The sequence below is a fragment of the Sorex fumeus genome, unplaced genomic scaffold (genome assembly GCF_029834395.1).
Source record: "Sorex fumeus unplaced genomic scaffold, SorFum_2.1 ptg000010l, whole genome shotgun sequence".
NCBI classification, from domain to species: Eukaryota; Metazoa; Chordata; class Mammalia; order Eulipotyphla; family Soricidae; genus Sorex; species Sorex fumeus.
In genome coordinates, this window is record NW_026606067.1 from 30,752,701 (window position 1) to 30,765,972 (window position 13,272).

The following is a 13,272-nucleotide window of genomic DNA, read 5'->3' on the forward strand; positions in this document are numbered from 1 at the left end:
ACATAATAATGTACTTTAATTTAAAACATAATAATAATTTTCCATAAACATAATAATGTATGTTTATCAAAAAATTAGAAATGTATATATAAATGTATATATACATATCCATGATAACCTCTCAGTACCATAATGACCAAAAGCAAAGAGAGAGGGAGAGAGACAGACAGACAGAGACAGAGACATAAAAAGAGAGAGGAAGGGAGATAGAGAGGGAGGGAAGGAGGGAGGGAGGGAGGGAGGGAGAGAGAGAAGAGGAGAGAGGGAGAGAGATAGGGAAGGAGAGGAAAAGTGCCTGCCATGGAAGCAGGCTGGGGTGGGGAGAGATGTGAGGAAAACTGGGGACATTGGTGGTAGGAAATGTACACTGGTTAAGTGATGGGTGTTGGAACACTGTATGATCGAAATCCAATCATGAACAGCTCTGTAACTGTGTATGGCACAGTGATTCAATTAAAAACAAAATTATTCAAGCAGGAACATATGGGAGGTTGGGCAAGAACAATGGTATAGCTGATAGAGTTCTTGCCTTGTATGTGGCCAATCCAGATTCAATTCCTGGAACCCCATACAGTTCCATGAGCTTTGCCAGGAGTGATCCCTGAGTGTAGAGCCAGGAGTAAGCCCTGAGCACCTCTGGGCGTGGCCCCTCAACTAAGTAAATAAATATCATATGAGAGATTGGTATAGAATTAAAAACGCCAAATATGGAACTAATCTAACTGAATTCATAGGAAACCAGTATTTGGGTGCCTCTTCATCAAGTAATACTGACATCCTGAAGACCAGTTTTTAATCTCAATAATGCCAGATTTTAGAAACTAGCTTCACTGTGGCAGACATCCAAGGACTTAAGGAACCCTGAGTTCTAGAGGCTTTGCTCTTCTAGTTATGATTATTTTTTCATGTTATGGGTAATATTTTTAATTATTGAAAAATCAGAAATACCAAGAACATTAAGAAACTCTTTCATTTCAATCAGGAATCATTTAAAAATCAGAGATAGTCATTGCTGAAATCAAATTACTCTATAGGCATTTTCCTGTACACACTTTAAAAACTCTATAGAAGAATCAAATATTGTTTGATCTAACACGATGTTTGATAAAACACTATTTTATCAACTTGCTCCTTCTTAAAAATATAAAATTTTCTCTTATGAAATTATTTACAACTAACCAGCTCTTCATTCTAAGAAGTCCTGCAAAGACAAGCTGACTGATTTATGTGTCTACAACATGCTAGTAGACTATCGGCTGAGATGACATACAGGCATAAGTAACGGTGTGTCTTTTCTTTATTGTATTTATCTTCTTCTTTTAGGGGTGGGTGGTGGGGTGGGGTAGGCTTATTTGTTCCTCTGCTTATGTTTTGTTTATTAAATTTTAAGCCATACCTGGCAGTGTTCAGCTCTGTGATCAGGATCACTCCTGGAGGTTATCCCGTGAGGAGATCGCTCAGAGAACAATACATGATTGAACCGATCAGCTGCATGCAAGGCAAGTAAGTGCCTGTCCTGCTATGCTATCTCTCTGGCCCTCAAGTACAGATGTTTTCGGGCAATGTATAAATACCTGTGAGATCAAAATAGTCTGTAATATGTATAAACCTGCCATTTCTATTCCTTTGGTCATATATATTTACTGCCACCCCTCTCTCTCTCCCTCCCTCCCTCCCTCCCCAACTTCCTTTCCCCATCCATCCATCCACACACACACACACACACACACACACACACACACACACACACACACATAACACAGATACACACATAATGTATAACCAGTGATTCCAATCTAGAATCAGGGCATGTAATTTGGGATTGGGCATTTTGGGCCTCACCCAGCTGTGCTCAGGAATTACTCTTGGCTCTGTGCTCAAGGCACAATAGATTCCTGAAGATCAAACCAGGGTGAACCACATGAATCCCTTCTCCATCCCAGCTGCCTTTTCCCCTACCACTTCCAATTGTGGACCAATCCTCCTGGCCCTTTTTTCTACTATCCTTAGGTATTAGTCTATACTGTCCATAATTGGTATTTATTTTCGATTTGTAGTATAAATATAGGCTGGAGTGATAGCACAGCGGGTAGGGCATTTGCCTTGCATGTAACTGACCCAGTTTCAATTCCTTTGTCCCTCTTGAAGAGCCTAACAAGCTACCGAGAGAATTCTGCCCACATGGCAGAGCCTGGCAAGCTCCCAGTGGCGTATTCGATATGCCAAAAAACAGTAACAAGTCTCACAATGGAGACGTTACTAGCACCCACTCGAGCAAATCAGTGAACAACGGGAGAACAGTGGTACAGTGCTATACATATCCATAACATATCCTATTGTCTTTATTTCTCTGAAGAACAATAAAAAATTACATGCTTTACTTTGGAATTGTACTTCTAGGAATTTATCCTATTAAATTAATACAAATCTGGGGATATAACTCAGTGGCAAAGCACTTTCCTTGCATGTGTGAGGCCCTAGGTTTTATCTCCAGTAGGAAGAACAGGGAGGGAAGGCGAGAAAGGGAAGGGGGAGGAGAGAGGACAGAGGGAAAGAGGGAAGGTGCTGCGTTCCACACAGCCAACTTGAACCTTGGCCGGAGTGAGAGAATGAGAACTAACCAGGGCTAGGGAGGACTGCATGCAGGATGCGGCATGCGGCAAGTTTATTTTCATCCAAGCTGGTCTTACTTTAGCCATGATCAGCAGGTTACATGAGCTTCATTAACAATACTAATCATGCTGTGCAAGCAACTTTATTTTTACCAATATGAATTGTTTTTCAGTTCCTTCTTGTTTTTCGGTTCCTTGTCTCAGACCTGAGAAACAAGGAATGGAGATGTGGCCTCGGGCCTGGCCAAGGTGGATACGAGTCAATCCTCCCTTCAGCCTCCTCTAAAGTCCAGCTTCCAGAGCAAGGTGGCCCTTCAGCTTTCCTTTTTAGGCAGGTTGCCAGAGCATGGTGGCCCTTCGGCCGCCTGTCAAGGTCTGCTGTCAGGAGACAGCTCACCCTCACGCCAGGTTTCTCCACACACGTCTCTGTTTACAGAGACTGAGGCAGTGGGTGCCTAGGCCCGTCCCCAACAGGAAGGAAGAAAACAACAAGGTGATATGCAGGTAAATGAACATGTACTTCTATCTTTTACTTAATTAGAAGTCTACACAAATATGGTAATAGCAAATATTCAAATTAGGTATAGTATGTACATCCACAAAAAGTTTTCTATATCATATGAATCTCCTAACCTGTGCCTGACTGTCTGCACCAGGGCCCAACAGCTGAAGATCTCTGGGCCCAGCCAAGGCCATGATGGGACCACTCTCCACACACTTGGATGAGCCTCATGCATAAAAGAACTGGCAGAGGAACCCAGGTGTGTGGGACCCGGGGCTGAGATCTCTAAGCCTGCACGGTTTGGGACTGGACCTGCCAGTAGCTAGACAGTTACACCCACCAACTGCCGTGTAACCCCAACAACAGCCAGGATCCAGAGATTATCACACTCAGCTCCCGGGAGAGAACAAGGCAGAGTCTCCTACCCTGTGCCTGACTGTCTGCACCAGGGCCCAACAGCTGAACACCTCTGGGCCCCGGCCAAGGCCTTTCTGGGACCACTCTCCACACACTTGGATGAGCTTCACGCATGAAAGAACTGGCAGAGGAACCCAGGTATGTGGGACCCGGGGCTGAGATCTCCAAGCCTGCACAGTTTGGGACTGGACCTGCCAGTAGCTAGACAGTTACACCCACCAACTGCCGTGTAACCCCAACAACAGCCAGGATCCAGAGATTATCACACTCAGCTCCCGGGAGAGAACAAGGCAGAGTCTCCTACCCTGTGCCTGACTGTCTGCACCAGGGCCCAACAGCTGAACACCTCTGGGCCCCGGCCAAGGCCTTTCTGGGACCACTCTCCACACACTTGGATGAGCTTCACGCATGAAAGAACTGGCAGAGGAACCCAGGTATGTGGGACCCGGGGCTGAGATCTCCAAGCCTGCACAGTTTGGGACTGGACCTGCCAGTAGCTAGACAGTTACACCCACCAACTGCCGTGTAACCCCAACAACAGCCAGGATCCAGAGATTATCACACTCAGCTCCCGGGAGAGAACAAGGCAGAGTCTCCTACCCTGTGCCTGACTGTCTGCACCAGGGCCCAACAGCTGAACACCTCTGGGCCCCGGCCAAGGCCTTTCTGGGACCACTCTCCACACACTTGGATGAGCCTCACGCATGAAAGAACTGGCAGAGGAACCCAGGTATGTGGGACCCGGGGCTGAGATCTCCAAGCCTGCACAGTTTGGGACTGGACCTGCCAGTAGCTAGACAGTTACACCCACCAACTGCCGTGTAACCCCAACAACAGCCAGGATCCAGAGATTATCACACTCAGCTCCCGGGAGAGAACAAGGCAGAGTCTCCTACCCTATGCCTGACTGTCTGCACCAGGGCCCAACAGCTGAAGATCTCTGGGCCCAGCCAAGGCCATGATGGGACCACTCTCCACACACTTGGATGAGCCTCACGCATAAAAGAACTGGCAGAGGAACCCAGGTATGTGGGACCCGGGGCTGAGATCTCCAAGCCTGCACGGTTTGGGACTGGACCTGCCAGTAGCTAGACAGTTACACCCACCAACTGCCGTGTAACCCCAACAACAGCCAGGATCCAGAGATTATCACACTCAGCTCCCGGGAGAGAACAAGGCAGAGTCTCCTACCCTGTGCCTGACTGTCTGCACCAGGGCCCAACAGCTGAACACCTCTGGGCCCCGGCCAAGGCCTTTCTGGGACCACTCTCCACACACTTGGATGAGCCTCACGCATGAAAGAACTGGCAGAGGAACCCAGGTATGTGGGACCCGGGGCTGAGATCTCCAAGCCTGCACAGTTTGGGACTGGACCTGCCAGTAGCTAGACAGTTACACCCACCAACTGCCGTGTAACCCCAACAACAGCCAGGATCCAGAGATTATCACACTCAGCTCCCGGGAGAGAACAAGGCAGAGTCTCCTACCCTATGCCTGACTGTCTGCACCAGGGCCCAACAGCTGAAGATCTCTGGGCCCAGCCAAGGCCATGATGGGACCACTCTCCACACACTTGGATGAGCCTCACGCATAAAAGAACTGGCAGAGGAACCCAGGTATGTGGGACCCGGGGCTGAGATCTCCAAGCCTGCACGGTTTGGGACTGGACCTGCCAGTAGCTAGACAGTTACACCCACCAACTGCCGTGTAACCCCAACAACAGCCAGGATCCAGAGATTATCACACTCAGCTCCCGGGAGAGAACAAGGCAGAGTCTCCTACCCTGTGCCTGACTGTCTGCACCAGGGCCCAACAGCTGAACACCTCTGGGCCCCGGCCAAGGCCTTTCTGGGACCACTCTCCACACACTTGGATGAGCCTCACGCATGAAAGAACTGGCAGAGGAACCCAGGTATGTGGGACCCGGGGCTGAGATCTCCAAGCCTGCACAGTTTGGGACTGGACCTGCCAGTAGCTAGACAGTTACACCCACCAACTGTCATGTAACCCCAACAACGGCCAGGATTCAGAGATTATCACACTCAGCTCCCTGGCCGCACAACATCTTATCATCTCATTCCTACTTTGGACAAACTGGCAGGCTACCGAATGTAACCTGCCCACATGGCAGAGTCTGGCAAACTCCCCGTGGTATACCCAATATGCCAAATACCAGTAACAATTATGGGTCTCATTCTCCTAACCCTGAAAGAGCCTTGAATATGGCACTTTTTAAAAAAAATCTCAGGGCTAGGAAGAAGGAGACGTTACTGGAGCCTGCTCGAGGCAATAGACGAACAACAGGATGGTCATGATCATGATGTGGTGACATTAAAAAGTAAATATATTTATTTGCATTGAAATGTATTTCAAAATGTTAAGAAATTATTATGAGCTACATACATAATGGGCTGGAGCAATAGCACAGCGGTAGGGTATTTGCCTTGCACGCAGCCAGCCCGGCCGAGCCGGGTTCGATTCCTCTGCCCCTCTGGGTGAGCCCAGCAAGCTACCGAGAGTATTCAATATGCCAAACACAGTAACAGCAAGTTTCAGAATGGAGACGTTACTGGACCCGCTCGAGCAAATCGATGAACAACGGGAGGACAGTGACATACATAATAGAATTACTTTTAAAAATATAGTTAACATTAAAACAAGTTTATTATTGAAGAATAATAAAAGTAGAATTAGCCTCAAATCCTATTATTGAAGACAACTATTCTGTTAAAAAAGTCACAATTCCCAATATCTTGTATTATTTGTGTGTGTGTGTACATGTGTCTTAGTTTTAAATTTAAGTAACAAAAGTGTATAGGCAGACATGAGGGGGTGGGAAAGTAATTTTTTACTTCTTCCTTTCACAGATAAAACATCTAGGATCAGGCTGATTCTGGGGTAAAGGAACAAAGGAAAATTAGTTTTGTTGTATTTTCCTACGAGCTAGAAGCAATCTTTTTTTACATTAGAAAAGTGATAAATGATGCTGGAGCTATAGCACAGAGGGTAGGGCATTTGCATTGCATGGGGCCGACCCGGGTTCGATTCCCAGCATCCCATATGGTGCCCCGAGCATCACAGGAATAACCCCTGTTCATCGCCGGGTGTGACTCAAAAAGCAAAATAAATAAATAAATAAATAAAAGATAACATGACAAATACACCATCACAGCATTAAAAAAATAGAAAAAAATAAGCAGAGACAGAAAACAAGAATTTAATTTTGAGATACAATTTGAAGCACAATTAAAGTGATATAGAAGTCTAATATTTCATTTATCTAATAAAATCTCTCTAGGCTTGATAATGAGTAGATGTAGAGTCATTTCCTATTCCCTCTCACGTATAACATTTCTGACACTGTGTTCTTGCCAGAGTAACAGCTCGGTGCAATCCAAGAGGAAATAGATAACACCTTGTCAAACCTTCATGACTCTTGGATTTAGCCCATCAAAGTAGTAATGGTCTGACCTTACTTTACAAGGATTCTGATTGGACCTTGAGATCGGAGGTTATTGCTTTAGTATGAAAATTTAAATTAATGCTTTGAAAATTTGAAAATCAAGTCATACACAACTGGCAGTAAATTCTGAAGCCTCTTTGAACTCAATGTGAACTTTATTTCACACAGTGAGGAAACCACTTGTTTATCCAAAGACATGATCTCATCCTAAATGTTCATCTGTTCTCTCATCCCATTCTGATTTCTAATTACCTCAAAATTCCCTAAGGCTGCAGTTCCTCAACTTTGTTCCAAGTCATCTCAAGGTAATGCATTTTGAAATTCATAGGGGAGTTGTGGATATTTCATATTTTTAATGGAAACAGTGAAACAGTGTATTCTACATAACACATGAATTACAAGTGTGGGGTAACTTTCAGACATACAATATTCCTCTGGGTAACATCGTATCTTTTTGAAGCAGAGTGTTTCAGTTGCTACAGTAAAAAAAGTAAGTACTACCAAAAGGAAATATAGAACAGAAACAAGGGTGGTGATATTTAATTTGATTGCAAGGTTAGAAAATTTGTACAATGTTTACAAATACAAATACCCCATTGGGAAGTAACTGGTTATTCGGGAATAATATGTTTTTTTTTTCATTTTTGTTATTTTTTAAGTATTTTCCCAAGTTGTTAGGACATGATTACCTTTTAAATTATTTAATCTAACAATTTAATGTATTGAGCATCAGCTAGCTCTTTTGGCTTAATGATGTTGTGAAAAAAATGGTGAGACAAAGGACCCAGTGGACAGAGGCCCTCCCGTTGATCGTCGATTTGCTCGAGCGGGCCCAGTAACGTCTCCATTGGAGACTTTGTTGTTACTGTGTCTGGCATATCGAATACTCTCGGTAGCTTGCCGGGCTCTCCGAGAGGGGCGGAGGAATCGAACTCGGGTCGGCCATGTTGGCCGCTTGTAAGGCGAACGCCCTACCCGCTGTGCTATCGCTCCAGTAGAGATAGGCAATGTTAGGTAATGTTTGCCTTGCAATTGTTTTCCACCTTGTTAATATAGCTCTGATCATTATCTTATCTTCAAAGATTTATCTGTCACAGCAGTAAATTGCTTGAGAAGGCTGGGAAGTAAGTTTTTTTGTGTCAAAGCAGAGAAAATTAAAAAACAAATTTTAGGTCATTAAGATCTTTGAAACCTACTGAGAAATGCCTGCTTTAGTTTATGTTAAACACTTGTCACCTGATGGCAGCCATCTGTTCTTTACAACCCTCACTTGGCCTAAGTCACCTGTGTTCTTGCCAAGAGATTTAGATTGTTGGTGCCTTAATTTCCAAAAACAGTAGCTTCAGAATTGTCTCTTCCTTGTGCCTATTTATAGAAATATTTATTTTGTGTAACATGCTGTTTTTGCATTTCTCAAAGCACCTATGTCTCATAAATATACTACTTAATTTCAAATCATGTTGCAAGCTGCAAGCACCTACAATAATTACTTCTCCTTCCTAGTTAAATTTAAAAGCTGAAAACTAAATTATCAGACTATTAATTACGCATTTTAAAAATAAATTACAGACAGTCCAGAAAGAATGTGTTGAAATCTTCTTTCTTTTCTTTATAGTCCTTTTCCCTGGAACTCCCACTTCTGTTCTACCACCGGGGATCCCAAAACTTTCCTCTTTCCTTTATTCTCTTTCCTCAATTTCCAAGTGAAGTTATATTTCTCAAATTACTTAACCACTCCACAGGCCCCACAAACTTTCTCTGCCCCAGATATATCAACTTACCTCTCATTCTTCTGCAACCAAATCAGGCTCAAAATCTAACTTCTTCCTCATCCTCAACACCTAAAAATTTTTCAAACCCAAACAAGTCTTCATTCATCCTGTATTCCAGTGCAACTTTTCTGTTTCTATTATTCTTCCTTTCTTTCTTCCTTCCTTTTCTCTTTTTCTTTCTTTCTTTCTTCCTTCCTTCCTTCCTTCCTTCCTTTCTTTCTTTCTTTCTTTCTTTCTTTCTTTCTTTCTTTCTTTCTTTTTCTTTTGTACCATACCTGGCTTACTCCTGGCTCTTCCCTCAGGAATCACTGCTCCTATGGTGCTCAGAAGACTACATGGGGCTGCAGGCATAGAAAATGAGTTGGCGCATGAAAGCAAGTGCCCTACACACAGCAAAATCTCTCCGGCCCGTAGGTTCATTATTAGAATTTCTTCTGACTAGTTTTTTGTTGTTATTGTTGTTTTCTTTTTGTTTGTTTTGGTTTGGTTAGGGGTCACACCCAGGGTTACTCAGGGCTTACTCCTGGCTTGCACTCAGGGATCACCCCTGGAGAGCTTGGGAGACCATATAGGGTGCTAGGGATCAAATCTGGGTAGGCCACTGGCAAGGCAAATGCCCTAACTCCTGTACTACGACTTCAGCTTCAGACTACAGTTTAAATTTTACAAAGAAGTTAGAGTGACTTCTAGTTTCAAGTAGCCCCATGTCCAATTTTCCTTCCAGCTATTAAAATATAAGTAACATGTATCATATCATAAAATTAATATGTATAAATTTTATGATTATATATTTTGCTAGCACATTCACCACTTTACATTGTAATAGTATCTTATGTTGAGAATTTTAAAAATGTATCGTTTGAGAAACTTGTAAATATACGATAGAATGTTGTTAACTGCAGGGGCTGCAGGCAAAGTAAAGTGGGTAGGGCACATGCTTTGCCTGTGGCCAACTCTTGTTTGATCCCCAGAATGCCATATGGCTCCATAGATCCCCTCCAGGAGTTGTCTAAGTGCAGAGCTCGGTATGAACCCTGAGCATCGCTGGGTGTGGCCCCAAACCAGAAAAAAATGTATGTCCTTAGTTGAAGTCACCACACTGTGTACTGCATTCCCAAGATTTATTCATCTTATAGCTGAGAGATTATGCCCTTTTATTGTCTTCACCCAGTTCCCCTACTTTTACTGGAAGCCAGCCATCTGGTCTCCATTGCTTTGAGTGCTGGGGTTTTAGGTCACACACATATAAATGATATTGTGCAGATTATATCATCTCTGTGTGACTTAGTGAACTTAGTATAATACCCTCAAATTTCATCCAAGAAGGAATTTTTTCTTTTTATTTCTGAATCATATATATAAATATTGGGCTGTAGTGATAGCACAGCGGGTAGGGTGTTTGGCTTGCATGTGGCTGACCTGGGTTCAATTTCTCTGCCCCTCTCGGAGAGCCCGTCAAGCTACTGAGAGTATCTCACCCACACAGGAAAACCTGGCAAGCTACCCGTGACGTATTCAATATGCCAAAAAAACAGTAACAACAAATCTCACAATGGAGACATTACTGGTACCCACTCGAGCAAATTGATAAACAATATGTAAATGTTAAAAAGTGATAATATATAAAGACTATTATGTTACAAAAATTATAATATTTATAAATGTTATAAAATATGTCGTTTGAATATACTACATTTCCTACATCCATCTGCTTGTTTATGGAATTTAGTGTCTCCATGCCTTACCTATTGTGAATAATATTGTGAATGTTACCTTATGACTTTTATAATTGTGAATGCTACCTTCTGACTTTTATAATTCAACCCTTAATGTTGCAGTGTTGTATAGTTTGAGCACAGCTTTGCTCATAAGCTTCACCTCAAACCTCATCATCTACATTATTTTATTGTTTTGATTTGATTGGGGCAACCACACCCAGTGGTGCTCAGGGATTACTCCTGGCAGTGTTCAGGGGACCAGCTGGGGTGCCAGTGAACAAACCTAGGTTGGCCCCATGCTAGGCAATGCCCTACCTGCTGTACTATCTCTTTGGTCCTTGTCTCCATCCTTAACAGCACTAACTTCCTTTTAAATTCTCAAATATTCGTTGGTTCTTTCTAACTCATAATACATGTAATGCCATTCCCTCTACCTGAAACAATTCCTAAGCTTTCCATGAGAAGATCTTCCTCATAATACTTTATAATTCATAAATATTAATAAATACTTTTAAGACATAGTCTGGCAAGCTACACATGACGTATTCAATATGCCAAACACAGTTAACAAGAAGTCTCACAAAGGAGACATTACTGGGCTCGCTGGAGCAAATCGATGAACAACGGGAGGACCATGACCGTGACTTTTAAGACAGTAAATTTTAACACATTCCTATGTACACTTAAATATCTCCTTGTTTGTTCATTAATCAACACAGCTATTAGATCTCTACTATACACTATAAATGTGGCATGTGTTAGCTTTGGAGTCAATCTATTTTCAGATAAGAAAGCTGGCTTTCTATTTTCTGATATCATTCATTGATGTGTTATGGGACAATGTAAGAACATCCCAGACAAGATGTTCTTATTTCTCCATAAAAAGTTTACAGCTTTAAGCTATTACCAGCAGATATTTACAACAGTTGGAGGATGAGCACTTCAGACTTACAAAAAATACAAGGCCACCATCAGCTTCCACTATAAAGTATTACTGAAAGACTTTAATCTTGAAAAAAGAAGAGTAATAAAATTCTGGGATGGCCTGGGTCTGATTGACATCACTGTCACTGTCACTGTCATCCCGTTAAGTGCCAACTTACTCAAGTGGGTGCCAGTAGCATCTCCATTTGTCCCAGTCCTGAGATTCAAGCATCATAAACTTTACACCCTCTCTCTGCAGATGCGGCACACCAGCTGGATGTCCTTGGGCATGATGGTGATGCTCTTGGCGGGGAATGTGCAGAGGTTGGTGTCCTCGAAGAGCCTCACCAGGTAGGCCTTGCACGCCTCCTGCAGCGCTGTGATGGCCGAGTTCTGGAAGCATAGGTCGGTGTCGGGCCAGTAGCAGTGTAGCTTCTTCATGCTGTCCATGGTTGACGCGTTCTTGGTGGCCAGCTGTTTGCAGGGCACCTTCCTGCCCATTGACTTGCGTACCATCTGCTTACTATGAGCCCTCTCGTTCTTCCCAACTCAGCCAGAGACTCCTTCAGGGTTAGGGAGATGAAACCCATTTTATCTACTATTGTTGGCATATTTAGTATGTCACGGGTGGCTTGCCAGGCTCTGCCATGCGGGCTGGATACCCGCGGTAGCTTGCCAGGCTCTCCGGGGGGCTGATTGACATAACTAGTTTTAAATCATTGTGTGCACTATGGCAGCAATAGAAACAATAGCACCCGCAGATTTGGTTGGTTATTGTTGTATCACTGTCATCCCATTGTTCATCGATTTGTTCAAGCGGGCACCAGTAACGTCTCCTTTCATCCCTGTCACGTGCTATTGTAGCCTGATGGCATACTGGAGGCTCTTTTAGGGTCAGGGGAATGAGAACCGTCATTTGTTACTGTTTGGGGTATATCAAGTATGCCACAGGTAGCTTGCCAGGCTCTGCCATGCAGACGGGATACTCTGGGTAGCTTGCCGGGCTCTCCAAGAGGGACTAAGGAAATCCTGCTTCTCTCTCTTCAGGGAGCTTTGTTTTATAGTCTCTGGATCTTGGCCGTTGATGAGATTACATGGTGCTGGGGCAGTTTGTGGGTGTGACTGCCAAGCTATTGGCAAATGGGGGATCTGGGTGGAGGAGGCCCAGTTGTGATCCGAGCAGGCTTGGAGATCTCAGCCATTGGTCCCGCATACCTGGGTTCCTTTGCCAGTTCCTACATGCATGAGGTTCGTTCAAGCATGTGGAAAGTGGCCTTGAGCATGGCTGTGGCTAGGTTCTGGAGGTTTTCAGCTGCTGGTGTTCTGCTTGGGTTGGGGAGGGAAACTCAACCTGCCTCCCTACAAGGGGCCCAGTGATGGTTGGTTATATTTCTTTATTTTGTTTTGGATCCACACCTCGAGTGCTCAAGGCTTACATTTGACTCTGAACACAGAGATCACTCCTGGAAGACTTGGGGACCATATGCAGTACTGGGAATTGAATGCAGGGGGGCTGCAAAACCAATGCCTTACCTGCTATACCATCCTCCTGCTCCTTGGTTGGATATATTTCTGCAGTCAAACTTCCCTTTGCTTCAGATAGGTGTAGGTGAGACTGATTTTTGTGGAATGAGTAAAGCTCTTGGGGTTAATTGGTTCATTTGGAAGACAAAGAGCAATAATAATTTTTTAAAAATTTTTATTAGTGAGACACCATGAGGTACAGTTGTAGACTTACAATTTTTTTAAATATACTGTTTTTTTTTAATATACTGTTTAAGGAGGTTATTTCATTTTTTAAATAATATGTTATCACATTTGCATTTTAAATACAGAACATTTACAAAATGTGGGTTGTAGAAAA

General features: G+C 43.5%; 1 protein-coding gene across 1 annotated transcript; it reads right to left on the reverse strand.

Annotated features, from left to right (window-relative positions):
* Nucleotides 1-11,648: 11,648 nt before the first annotated feature.
* On the reverse strand, nucleotides 11,649-11,924 carry LOC130019967 (uncharacterized). The gene has a single exon (XM_056110565.1). It carries the CDS (start codon nucleotides 11,922-11,924, stop codon nucleotides 11,649-11,651), a length of 276 nt encoding a protein of 91 aa, XP_055966540.1.
* Between the last annotated feature and the right edge of the window lie 1,348 nt (nucleotides 11,925-13,272).

What these genes read in the sequence shown, in the direction of transcription:
- LOC130019967 (XM_056110565.1), bottom strand. Translation starts at nt 11,924, where the DNA reads ATGGTACGCAAGTCAATGGGCAGGAAGGTGCCCTGCAAACAGCTGGCC.